Source organism: Drosophila simulans, chromosome 2L (assembly GCF_016746395.2).
Source record: "Drosophila simulans strain w501 chromosome 2L, Prin_Dsim_3.1, whole genome shotgun sequence".
In the NCBI taxonomy this organism is placed as follows: Eukaryota; Metazoa; Arthropoda; class Insecta; order Diptera; family Drosophilidae; genus Drosophila; species Drosophila simulans.
The window spans coordinates 11,382,939-11,395,141 of NC_052520.2; the positions used below are offsets into that span (position 1 = coordinate 11,382,939).

The window sequence follows — 12,203 nt, forward strand, 5'->3', positions numbered from 1 at the left end:
CCGCAGCGCTTTTTGATGTAATTTTGGTAAAGCCAAAAAATGTTTCCTTTTCCCGAGATGTCTTTGTCTCCACTTCACTCCCCGGGAAAGTGGTTTCCGAATGCGACACGCTCTGACAAATTCATCCGGGGAAAATGAGGAAAATGGCTGAAAATTAAATTTGGAATTAAAATTTTTGCCATGGGCACATAACTTTATGCCGCTGGATTTTCTTTCCGCCGAAAAGGATTTCCTCACTCAAGGATAAATACTTAAGGCAAGCGAAGGCATAATAATAGCTAAGCAGCTTCTCGAAATTAAGACGATTTAGTTGTTTAATTATATCGTTATCACTGGGCTCCACAAATAAAGAGCGATTGAAAAGGACGTAATAAAATATAATATATATATAGTAATAAAATACTTTTTTCACGGTTTTAAAAATTAACAATGTTGCTTATATTAATTGGTGCTTTTAATTTGAATTTGTAGTATTTTTGGCGGCGATATGTTATCAACAAACAACTCTTCCAAAAATAAACCTATAGGTTATTTTTTGGCAACCGAATACAATGCCACTCTATATTGTGAATAACATTTAAGCAGCTGATCGAATTCTTGTGTTCAAAACAACAAAAGACAAAGCATTTAATTGTGCGTTAATTTTTTTTTTTGCCTTTACTTGTTTTAGGAATTATTCTTTAAAATATTCATCGGTAGAGAAAAAAATATGCAGACATTGTATGTATGTGCTTGTATAATATACTTATATACTTCAATAAATTCGGCAACTGCGCCAACAAATCGAATTCGAACTTGTTTTAGCTAATAAAGCAACAAATAAAATACGTTATAAGTACGCTAAAATAAACCAGTTGCAAAACAAACATATATTTAACTGTATATTGTTCCCATTTAGATAAATAAAGGAAAAATTTAAGTTAATTAAGAATATGTACTTAAAAAATATTCTTATCAGCTTAATATATGTATGTACAGCGGACGTATAAATATATACATATATATTTTTGCATATAAAAAGATTCAAATGCATCTTATTCTCAAAAATATTAGTCATAGATCTTTTCAGATCGTTGCTAAATTCATCTAAGTCTCGATCAGATGGGCTGTCGCCGATTTTCTGGAGGAGGACATCACCCACACGGAGGTCCGCCTCCCCCTCGTCACCATCACCACCATCGTGGCAGACATGGTGGTGGTAGACACTGTGGACACGGACCCCAGCACCAGCCTTTTCCACCACCCCATCATCGGCCCCATGGACATGGAAGCCACTTTTGGGAGGGATACGGTCCACCTCCACCACCGCCCCACTATCCACCACCAGGGGGATATCCGTATGGTGGCCACTATTGGCAGGGATATCCCCCTCCGCCACCACCTCCTCCTTCATCACACTACCCCCCACCATCTGGATCTCCAGCAGGAGGGTGCCCGCATTGTGGTTGCCCAGGAGGCGGTCCACCTCAAAATGGATCTCCCGGTACCGAAAGACCTCACAACGAAACCTCTAACGACGATCAGCATGGCAGCTCGCAATCTCCAATTCCCGGTGACGAAGTCCCTACTGATGAAATACCTGGAAAAAATAAATACGAAATCATTGATCTTTAGACAAAAAACAAAGTAGAAAATGTTTTAACATCAACATTAGATTTTGTAAACTCACTATGTTATGTTATATGTTGTATCTTATTAATGATTTTATATCAACCGGGGTAATATTGTGTTGATAAAGACTTTAAATATAAAAACATTTTGTAGTTTAATTTCAAACTCATTTATATTCCCGTCATTTTAACTTGGTACTGAAAATTGGTATTCTTTTTCAGATTCTTTCTGTTTTTCCATTTCCCCTCTTCCAATGAACTGGTTTATTTTATTTTCCATCCTAACCAGATGTTGAGAGCAATACTTTTCTGTGATTTTCTTCTACAGGTAGACCTCACACTTAAGTCCCTCAGACAGGTAGAATACCTTTCAGCTACCTACTTGAAATTACCAAATCGTGGTATAAAAATCAAAAAAATTTTAAACTGGTCTCAGTACTGCAACTTCTGCCACGATGAAACTACTGGTGCGTCTTCTAACTTAGAAATCCTTATTTTAATAATAATAATTTTAAACCTATAGATTGCTCTGCTCCCGCTGGTGACCGCTGTTATTGCTCAGAATGGATTCGGCCAAGTTGGACAAGGAGGTTTTGGAGGACAAGGAGGATTTGGAGGATTCGGAGGACTCGGCGGGCAAGCAGGTTTTGGTGGACAAATAGGATTCAACGGACAGGGTGGAGTTGGCGGCCAGGTAGGAGTTGGTCAGGGAGGAGTCCACCCGGGTCAAGGAGGATTCGCTGGACAAGGTTCTCCAAACCAATATCAGCCCGGGTACGGAAATCCTGTGGGATCTGGTCATTTCCATGGAGGTAATCCAGTTGAGTCCGGCCATTTTCATGGAAATCCTCATGAATATCCGGAACATCATGGCGAGCATCACCGTGAACATCATGAGCACCATGGACACCACGAGCATCATGGACATCATAGACATTAGCACAAATATTATTTTGTATAAGAATACCCATGATAAAAAAAGAATGTAATACTATATTTCTCCACCGTGAATTCTTAAGAATCCCCTGCTTGTTTCTTCAAAAAGCCTGAGGTCTATATTGTATCTAATGTCCAGATTTGATTTGTAAAAGTGATTGTTTATCTAAAACCCCCTTGAGATCCAACATACAACGTGCCTTCTTGAATTTCAGTATCTAAAATGAAAAAAACGGAGTCTCAATAAAAAAGTAAATAAGGAAACGGAACCCTTTACTCTGTCCATTTTGGTTGAGGCATCTATAAATTATTTTGCAGATAGCATACAAGTATATATACCCCACACATCCCATCTCAACTTTTGCAATCGGAGAAAAGGATGCCGTCGACCGCTCCCCAGCGACATTTTCTGACCAAAGCAGCTGACAGAATTGAAAAATAAGCGACGTCCGACTAAAAGGGGATGGGGCCGGGGATGGTCGAGGGTGGGGTTCGTGTGGGTGGGGGCTGAAGGTGAAAAATAAAAAATGGCGTCCAGTCGAGTGCTCAACCTCAAGATTTATAACGAAGGAAAAAAATAGAGTCGAGGTGAGGGTGGGAAAAAAGAGCACACGTTAAAATAATGCAAAAGCTGAAGAAAACTAAAAAAAAAAAATGTGCGGGAAAAACTGCCACCCACACGGCCAAGGAAAGAGCGAGAAGGAAAACCGCACACACACTGATGCACGCAACAACGGAAATGGAAAGGATAAAATTAATTTTTCTCCTTTATTGCCATTTACTTCACCTGCTGCTTTCTCCCACTCGCTCGCGCTTTTTCTCGAAGGAGAGCGAAAAAGTGGCCCGGAAAAGCGGGGCGGCTCATAGTGGGTGGTGGCCAAAGGGTGACCCACCCAAGCGGCAACATTGCTGACGCTATCAAACACCACAAACACATTTAGTTTGCGGGAATTTGTTTTTGCGTCGCTCACTTTTCTTGCTGCTTCTTTTTCTTCTGGCAATTTGCGCCATAAAAATGTGAAAAAAAAATTTGCAACAAAATAAGAGCGGAATAAAAATGCCATGAGAGGCAAGAAGAAATTGTCCGACAAATAAAAATGGCATAAAAATATTCCACTCACCTGAGAGGTGCGAATTGGGTCCCCAATACACTGTCATAGATAAGGATGAAGATTATAGAAATTTTAATGTTTTAAAAATCTTATAATTATATTTTAAAGGAGCTGTGCATAAATTTTGATCAGTATTCAATAGGGAATATCAAATTTCGTATTTTAGCTTTTATAGTTAGTAGTATGAACCTTAAGCTTATATTTTAGATTGAAGACCGCACCCCTTACATAAGGCACCAAAACGAAAGTTCAGTGCCGAAACTTTCCCGTAGCCACAATATTCTTTCTTCTTCGCTTTCTTCATCTCTGAACAACTCAGTCCGTACTATAAAATATCTATAATAAATCTACTTTTTTTCAGAAGCACACTGAAAAACTCACCGAAGCCTCGTTAAATAAAAAAGATGGCAAAAAGGAGGGAATTTAATACAAAAAGTCGCTCACATGTGAAGGGAAAGGGCAGAATGTAGCCGTGTCCAGTTCAAAGGGAATAAAAAAGTGGAAACCAATAACAGCAATGGGGATGCAGGACTATCCGCTGGAGGAAAAAGGAAACATATCAAGCCGAGGCGAAGTGAAGCAATAAAAATGAAATGGGAGTACTAGGAAATAGGAATGGAAATATTATGTCCCCTCTTTTGGATCAGATAACTAGATGAAAGTGGAAATGGGATGACCTCACCTAGAGTCCAGCCAAAGTTTCCCTTTCTCCAAGCCTTGGTTAATATTGCGCATACGCAATGTGCGACGACGCCATTTGGGATGGGGAATTATGAAGTGACCGCTGGAATTATGAATTTGCTTGATTTTCCCAGCCAATCGGAAGTGCAAGCAACAATTTCAGCCAACCACAGGAAGGGCTTTTTGAACCTGCGCTTATTGCATAAAGTTATGTGTATATATATCATAAATCCATAACGTGCCATACACCCTCCTTTTCGAAGGAAAAAACCCAACAAGGCTCGGTTGTCGCTGGCTTCAAATTACAACCACAAACACAACGGAAATGGGGGCGATCGCGGGGGTAAACAGCCCTTAGAACCCACCCACATGCACGCACACTAGCAAATTTCGCTTAAGTCAACAAAAGAGGGGGAACAAGCGAAAAGAAAGCGATTTTTTGGGGGTGAAATACCGAGTCCGGCGGCAGCACCCTCAATGCCACCCAATTATAACCGAATGGGGAATACGGAGTTTCTGGCTGGGTGGAATGGGTGGGTGGCTTATTCGAGACTGCACGCTTTGTTATTGTTTCATTTTTCTCGTTTTCCCTTCGATTTTTCTTCTATTTATATACGTGCCATCGAGTGTGTTTGTATTTATGTGGGATATAGCCAGGGACTCGCAAGATACACGTACACATGAGCATTCGGGCAAAGTTACTGCGATACGTGCAACATCATAAAAGGACAAAACAATAACAATAAAAATCATATATACTCATAGCCCGGCCAAGACCACACCACCCACATATAGCACCACCTCCCCCTCACACACTTTCTGACCCACACCATTCTGCTGTATATATGTGGGTTTATATGAAAATAAACGAAAACCGTTAAGATATGAGCGTGCACAAGGAATACAGAGTGAAACTGCCCCACCGCCCCCTTTAATGTTTATTCTTCTCCGAGATCGACTATCAATGGTCAACGCCTTTTATATATCCTTGCATCTATAATCTTCTGTTACAGACACAGAATAATAGAAACATTTCTAAAGATAAAAACATGTTCCTATTCGTTTTTATCACAACGAATTCATTTACTTAAAATATGTAATATTTAAATACTAACAAAAACAAATGCTTCCCCTATTTGCACGATTATTTATTATCTAGGTGTTTAGTGTAATCTTAGTACCTTGAAGATACTTTTTAGTCGAAGTGTCTACCCCTAAAATCTCCCACATAGATCACTGAGCATCTTATCCTGTCCGTGGCTACTTCCATGTGGCATATGGCATGTCAGCGCCTCCTAGACTGGACTCCATCGATTTCCCTTAGCGGCAAATAAAAACACATTAGACCAGCTAAGAACCTCATTTATGGAGAGGGATGGCAGTGGGGTTCGAAAGATGGCCACGGCAGAGCCAAGGATACGACGTTCGTTGTTTGGCTTGATAAAATGCGTTAAAACGAAAATTAAGCAACACAATTAATGGACTCGCTTTATCATACAATTTTAATGGCTCAAATAAATTGGCCAGAACTAGCACAGAGAACAGAACAGAACAGAGTGGCCACGGACTGAATGTAGAGCACACTCGTGGGTAGATGGAAAAGTTTTTGTTATTCTTTGTCTGCCATAAACACATTGCCACAAATGGATATACTACACGTCCAAGAAAACATATTTATATATATATGACTAGCTTCTATTTTCACGACTTAATTTAGCCCTAAGCTTAATTAGTTTTTAGGTCGCTGTTCATCTGGTATTCAAGCTAACAGAATAAAGTCATCTTTGGGGAGGATTATCCAATTGGTAACCCAATTGCGATATGGGGACTTCTGGCCTTGATGGAAGTTCTCTAAGAAAATGTACCAAATTTGTCAAAACTTTGATGGTAAGAGAATGATGTATCTGAATTAAATAAAAGTACCAAGAATATTTGTAGTAAATAATAGTATCTAAATTATATTCTAAAGTCATATAAGTATATATATTTTTATCTCGGGGCAACACCCAATCTTTTTGATGTATGACATCATATTTTAGGATCCATCAACCATCTCTTCCCAACTCATCTCGTCGGTCTACCCTAAAGGAAAACCACACGACATGGCCTAAGCCCGGACTGACCAACATTGTTATAAAAGTGCAAACAAACATGGCCGGAATGGGTGGCTGTAGGCGAAAATATCACCCAATCGAGGCGAAACCAAAGAGAACTCAGCTTAGCTGAGCGGCGGCGAAGTGAAACGAGTCCACACATTGACCAAATCGAGGAGCTGGCAATCAGGAGCAGTGGCCGCAGAAATATTTGAGGAGAAAACGCGCAATTCCTTCGCCAGCACCACCCACTTAGTGGTGCGAAAGGTACTACATTTAAGCATAAAAGGTACCAGCTTGGTGATGAGGTGTAATGGTTTTCAGTAAGGAAATAGGTTCTTGTTTTACGACTATGCAAGTGGGGACATTTAAAAGTGTCAGCTAACAATATTTAATTTTCAAAATCTTAAAATTAATTATCAAAATAGGTGGTTAGGAAAAAAGAGAGGTTCTTTCAAATTTTTCCCAACACATAATTTCTAGTTTTAAAATATTGGTACCGAATTTTGTACCGAAATCCAAACAAAGTAGTTTCCCATCACTGTGCGAGTGAGAAAGTTGTCTTAGAGGAAGAGCGAGCCAGCAGGTCGGGAAATTATGAAGCTGAAGACGTAGGTTGGGTTGGAAAAGGGGGTGTGGTTGAGGGGGTGGCACTGTGGGTGTTTCAGCGGGTGGCCAAGTGTACAGGACACCGCCGACCTGAGCAAAGGACAACGAAATAACAAAAGGAAAGGCGACGCACACACAGGCACTGCGAAAAAAATGAGAAACCGTGTGGTCCGCTGGCTCGGCAAAATAAATCGCTGGACACGAAAACGAGCGAGTGCGAGCGAGATGGAGGAAGGGCCAGAAGAAGGACTTGCTGGAGCCGAAGTGCGATAGAGAGGGCAACGACTAGCTGACCAAGAAGAAAGCGAGAGAGAGAGAGGCAGCAAGCGCCAACAGAAATAAAAAATTGAATGAAATATTTTTATAACCACACACACACACATACATACATGTGCACAGCAAACAGCAGGAAATAGAGGGAAAAAATATAGTGAGTAAGAGAGAGCGAAGGAGATGCCCAGCAGGGAGTGAAAGAGATGGGCAGCTGAGGGATATTGATGGGGCGCAACAGTAAAAGGAACCCATGGAAAAAAAAAAGAAGGAACGCCAACGTGCTTATCAAATATGAAGGAACCGAAAGTGGGTCGAGGTTTTTGGGTGGTGCGGTGGTGCGGTGGCTGGGCGTTGGTATCATAAAAACCATGAGCTCACCTGGGGTAGTTGGGTCGAAAGTTTTATGGATGCCCGTTGCCACGACAGGTGGTCAGAGCACGCCCACTCAGCGACCGCCCACTGCCCACCGCCCACCGCCCACTGCCCACCGCCCAACTTCCACCATCTTACACATATTCTTCTCCTTTTTTGTAGTCATAAAAACAGGGTGCAAGGAGGGGGATCGAATGGGAGCTGGCACACGTGCGGATAATAAAAAATGTTTTACTTTTCAATCGACCAATAATATGGCGTTCAATGGACAGGCCAAACGTGCTAGACCCAACCAAAGCGCCCCCCTCCACCCAAACAAAAGGAGAACCGGCTCAAGCCCGTGGATTCACACACACGTACGTAGTTCAATCATCGTTAAAAAGAATTTCATTTTGAAAAATGCCAGAACTTCAATAAATTATATTGCTTCTGGACCACAGAAAGGAAACTAGAGGAGGCGGCCGGGGTCAGAGGTTAAGGATGCTCGGTCGTGGAGGGATGTGGCCACCCACCGTCAGGTTCGCTATCATAACCACAATACAAAGAAATCGGGTGGGCAAACAAAAAAATAAAAAAAATACATATATAGAGAGAAGGAGCCATCCGCCGTTGGTATCCGTAAGATAGCCGGGTGCGGACAGGTGAATCAGGTCATCGGGTGCTCTGGGAATGTGGAGCGAGGATGAGACCCGGAGCCAATGGCATTCTATAGCGTCAGCGTCTCCAGCTGCCCGCTCGATGGTTATTGGTTCGCGTTGCAGAAATATAATATACACACACACCCACACAGACCTCTGGATATGTGAAATAAAAATTGTGAAATGAAAGGAAAAAGCGGAAAAGCTGAGGAAAAAACTGAGGAGCAGCCATAGAAAACTATTGGAAATGCGAGGGCCGAGACGAGCTCAACTTTGTTGCAACGCGACATTTTTTTTGTTTGCCCTCGAGCTTAAGTTCGTTGGTGGGGTGTGGTGGATTCTGGGTGGTGGGTGGTGTTCGGAAGTGGGTGGGTGGCCACTATTGTCATAATGACGCGCATTCCTGTGCACTTGGCTGCCAGCCCGCCATTCGCTAATTAAGTCATGGGCTGTCCTGTTCTGCGACAAACAACACTGAAAGAAATTGCTAATCCACAAAAGACATAAAATATTCAGAATCATTTACTCCTTTGTAAAACATACTTTGCGATTTTCAGGTGGCTATTTATTCACAGATGTTTACAGAGGTTCAATCGGTTGTATTTATATTATATAGCTTAAGGTATTGGTGGGATATTTTATTATTTATATCCACCTTCTCAAAACTGTACTTAACTTACTTAACAAAAACAGTTTCAAGCAGTTAAAAAGATACAAATACCTATAAAATTTCAGATTATTACATGTAAAACGTCTTACATATCTATGCATAGTTTTACAAATCAAGTTTTCATCAAAATTAAATTTCCCGCTCCCCTGAAGATGCGTTTGCAAATTCCCCAGAAGCTAATCAGGCAAGCCTAAGCGAATTTGCTCGGAAAATCCGTCAAAGTCACTGGCGTTTGGCCCGCGGCATGCATCTCAGGCCATTAGCCTATAAAAGCGCCCACACATGTCAGCCAAAAAAGTCCTCGAGGCGCACTCCGCCCGTTGTCATCGCTATCGGTATCGGTATCCACAGGAGTATCAGCATCATCACACGAAAGCAACTGTGCTGAAAATTTGGATATTTTTGAGCCAAATGGGGGTATTATTTCCTATAATCAAACGATTGTATTTATTCAAAACTAACAACACCTGAATAAAATATGTACATATTTGTGCTGCCTGAGTCTGACATAAATCTTAATTGCTTTAAATATAGTTAATTAAGTTTATTTAAAAATTGATGTTAACTAACAGACTTACTTCTTGGCCAAATCTTATAAAAAATAAAAACCATTCACTTTTTTTAAAAACTAATTCTAGCTACTTAAGCTTCATTCAGCCTTTACCCACGGCATCACTGGCTTTGAAAAAGGGGGAAATCTGATGCTGGCCCGAAAAACGCGTCAAACTTTGACAGCCGCTGGCTCAGTGAAGGGGCGGGGAGGGTATTTCTAAAAAATGTGTTGCATGTTTATTTGAAAAATCGCTAAAGGATAACTAAAGGATTCCCCTAAGGGTATTTCGCAAGCTCGAGTGATTTGTTTGCGAATTTACATATATATAAAACCACTCCATAGCCCAGAACTCCCAGGGTATTTTCCAACTGGTTGAACAGCTCCACGCTTTCTTTTCATCCTTTGCATTTTTGTGCTACTCAATACGCGGCGGCAATAATTTTGCATAACGAATAAGTTGAATAAGTAAAAGTATCCAAATTGAATCAGTGCAGAATGGAATACGCCCCCTAGGTGGCGCTGTGGTGTTAAGTGGCGAATTCAATTTCGCTGGCAGTTTACGACTCTCAGTTGACATTTATGAGACGCCATTTTTGTGAAAGTGGAGCTTATCGATTTCTAGCTGTTTTTTTTTTTTTTGGGTGGAGCGAAGGGCAGAAAGCAATCCCCAAATGGCAGCATCATTAACTAACCTGCCCCGAAGTCGGTAAATAATGTAATTTATGAATTACAATTAAAAATGCGCCAAGGGCAGTGGACATTGAGCTGGGCAAACACATGTGTCCGTCCTTTTTGGGGGGTGCTTACCCTCGGTCATCGTTGTCTGGCCATTTTTGTGCTTCGCTCGTCAGTCCTGATCCTGCTCCCCTCGCCACTCCGCTGGCAACTGTAATAAAACTCCCCATTTGGTCATTTGGCAATTATCCCGATAAATTAGCAGCCGGACAATGGCACAGCAGCGTCGCGTCGCCCTCCAACCACCCACACACACACAGGACCTCAACTTCCTGCTTTATTTTCGGAAAGTGAACAAGGGTTGGCACATGAGGTAGCTCGAGTCCTTGAATTTGGCGATCTAAATTGCCCATGCGATTTTATGCGGTTTTTAAATGGACTATACCCATATGTAGGTTAGTATCTAATCTATAAAATCTATTGAATAGGGCTTAAAATTAACACCAATATCCAAAAACTGTCTCTCTATATGATTTTAATAAATTAATATGTATAAAACAATCTCTCAAACTGTGTCATATTTCAATATTATTTTTCAATTGAAATAATACCGCTTACACTTCGGTTTACTTATTTGAATTATATTGGTCTTATATTTAAGACCACCGCCGCTAAAGCTGCAACTATATATATAGTTTTTTGCCTCGCCGGCAATTTTTTGTTGGCAACACTTTTCAGGTGTGGAAAATCGGCTTTTCAGGTTAACAAAATCAACTTGGTAACGAATTAAAACGAACCGAAAAGCAAGCGGCCAGCAAAAACAGGCACAAATGCAAACAGGCCAGGTTGGGTGGGGTGGACGAGGGGGTGAGGTAGTGAAAATGTGGCGAGTGGAGCTTTGGAAAAATGCAAAATAAACGGGGGGCTGGCAAAAACGAAGGCAGCGAGCGTGTAAAAGGCCTCGAAAACTCAATCAATCAACGGACGGTATAAAGCGCGTATACGCAGTGTTGTCCATGCCAAAGTAACAAACGAACACACACGCACATGCAGCGCAAACACACACGCACACCAACTCAGGTTGTTAGCCGCTTGTTTCGCACTGCTTGCCAAATACCACAAAATCTATTTCGATTCGCAATCAAAATCCCAAATTCCATTTGTACTATGACGAGTCCAGAGTCCGGACTACGGACTTTCAACTACGCCCGTACGAACGGACTATTTGTGCGTATTTGTGTGTGTGTGTGTGTGTGTAGTGGAGCAGAGTAGGCCGGAGATTGGGAGAGACTGCGATTGGGAAATCGTGGCCAACTTGTGCTTGAGTGCTTTCGTTTGTATTTAGTGGTGGACTTAAAAATACAGAGGCCCCCAATCCAAAGTCCCCAACTGCAGCACCTATACCCCCATTGAGCCACTCCCTTGGAACTATCCCCCATTCGAAAAGCGGAACTCCCACAAAGGCCGTGGCCACAAACGCATCCGGCGCTGACGTTGAACGATGAGTCGCCACCGAATGCCTAGCAGTATATGCCTATTTCCATGTCCTATTCCCATTCTCAATCACTCGCAGAAAAAGTGAGTTCCTGCCACAAGAAAATATGGATGCCACTTTTGGAAGTCTCCAAAAGTTTGCCACTTATTGGATTAAGTTTAAAAAATATTTATTAAAAATAAATCCAGATTTCCTTGATTTGCTCAGTGCATCCGTACGTGGAATGCCCCATCTCCACCAGTTGTCCATTCAGCTGCCATGTTTTCCAATTTTCGGCGCACTGCGTTGCATTCAGATTCGTTCAGATGCAACAGCAGTGGAACAACAACAGCAACAAAATTCGCTCGCTTTTCCCGAAATTTAGTCATTGTTCGCGAAATTGCTTATAGACGCGGCACTACCGCCACCACCACCACCCCGTCGTTTTGACCAATTTTCCGGACTGCCCAGTCCGACCTGCCATGTCGACGCTTCTCAGTGAGGGAA

At 41.8% G+C, this 12,203-nt stretch overlaps 2 protein-coding genes across 4 annotated transcripts; both read left to right on the forward strand.

The window, feature by feature from the left end:
* Nucleotides 1–538: 538 nt before the first annotated feature.
* Nucleotides 539–1,669, forward strand: LOC6731978 (histidine-rich glycoprotein). Of its 3 annotated transcripts, none has more exons than XM_016179997.3 (2): nucleotides 539–633; nucleotides 1,060–1,668. In XM_016179997.3, the coding sequence occupies exon 2, from the start codon at nucleotides 1,102–1,104 to the stop codon at nucleotides 1,612–1,614; it is 513 nt and encodes a 170-aa protein (XP_016024653.1). In that variant the 5' UTR covers nucleotides 539–633; nucleotides 1,060–1,101; the 3' UTR covers nucleotides 1,615–1,668. The 3 variants fall into 3 exon arrangements, with proteins under 3 accessions (XP_016024653.1, XP_039153044.1, XP_039153047.1); XM_039297110.2 differs by having other exon boundaries at nucleotides 542–633; nucleotides 1,054–1,669; XM_039297113.2 differs by having other exon boundaries at nucleotides 559–633; nucleotides 1,070–1,669.
* Nucleotides 1,670–1,958: 289 nt separating this feature from the next.
* Nucleotides 1,959–2,815, forward strand: LOC6731979 (protein spalt-accessory). The gene is made up of 2 exons (XM_002079077.4): nucleotides 1,959–2,077; nucleotides 2,134–2,815. Exons 1-2 carry the CDS (start codon nucleotides 2,066–2,068, stop codon nucleotides 2,548–2,550), a joined length of 429 nt encoding a protein of 142 aa, XP_002079113.1. The 5' UTR covers nucleotides 1,959–2,065; the 3' UTR covers nucleotides 2,551–2,815.
* Nucleotides 2,816–12,203: the final 9,388 nt, after the last annotated feature.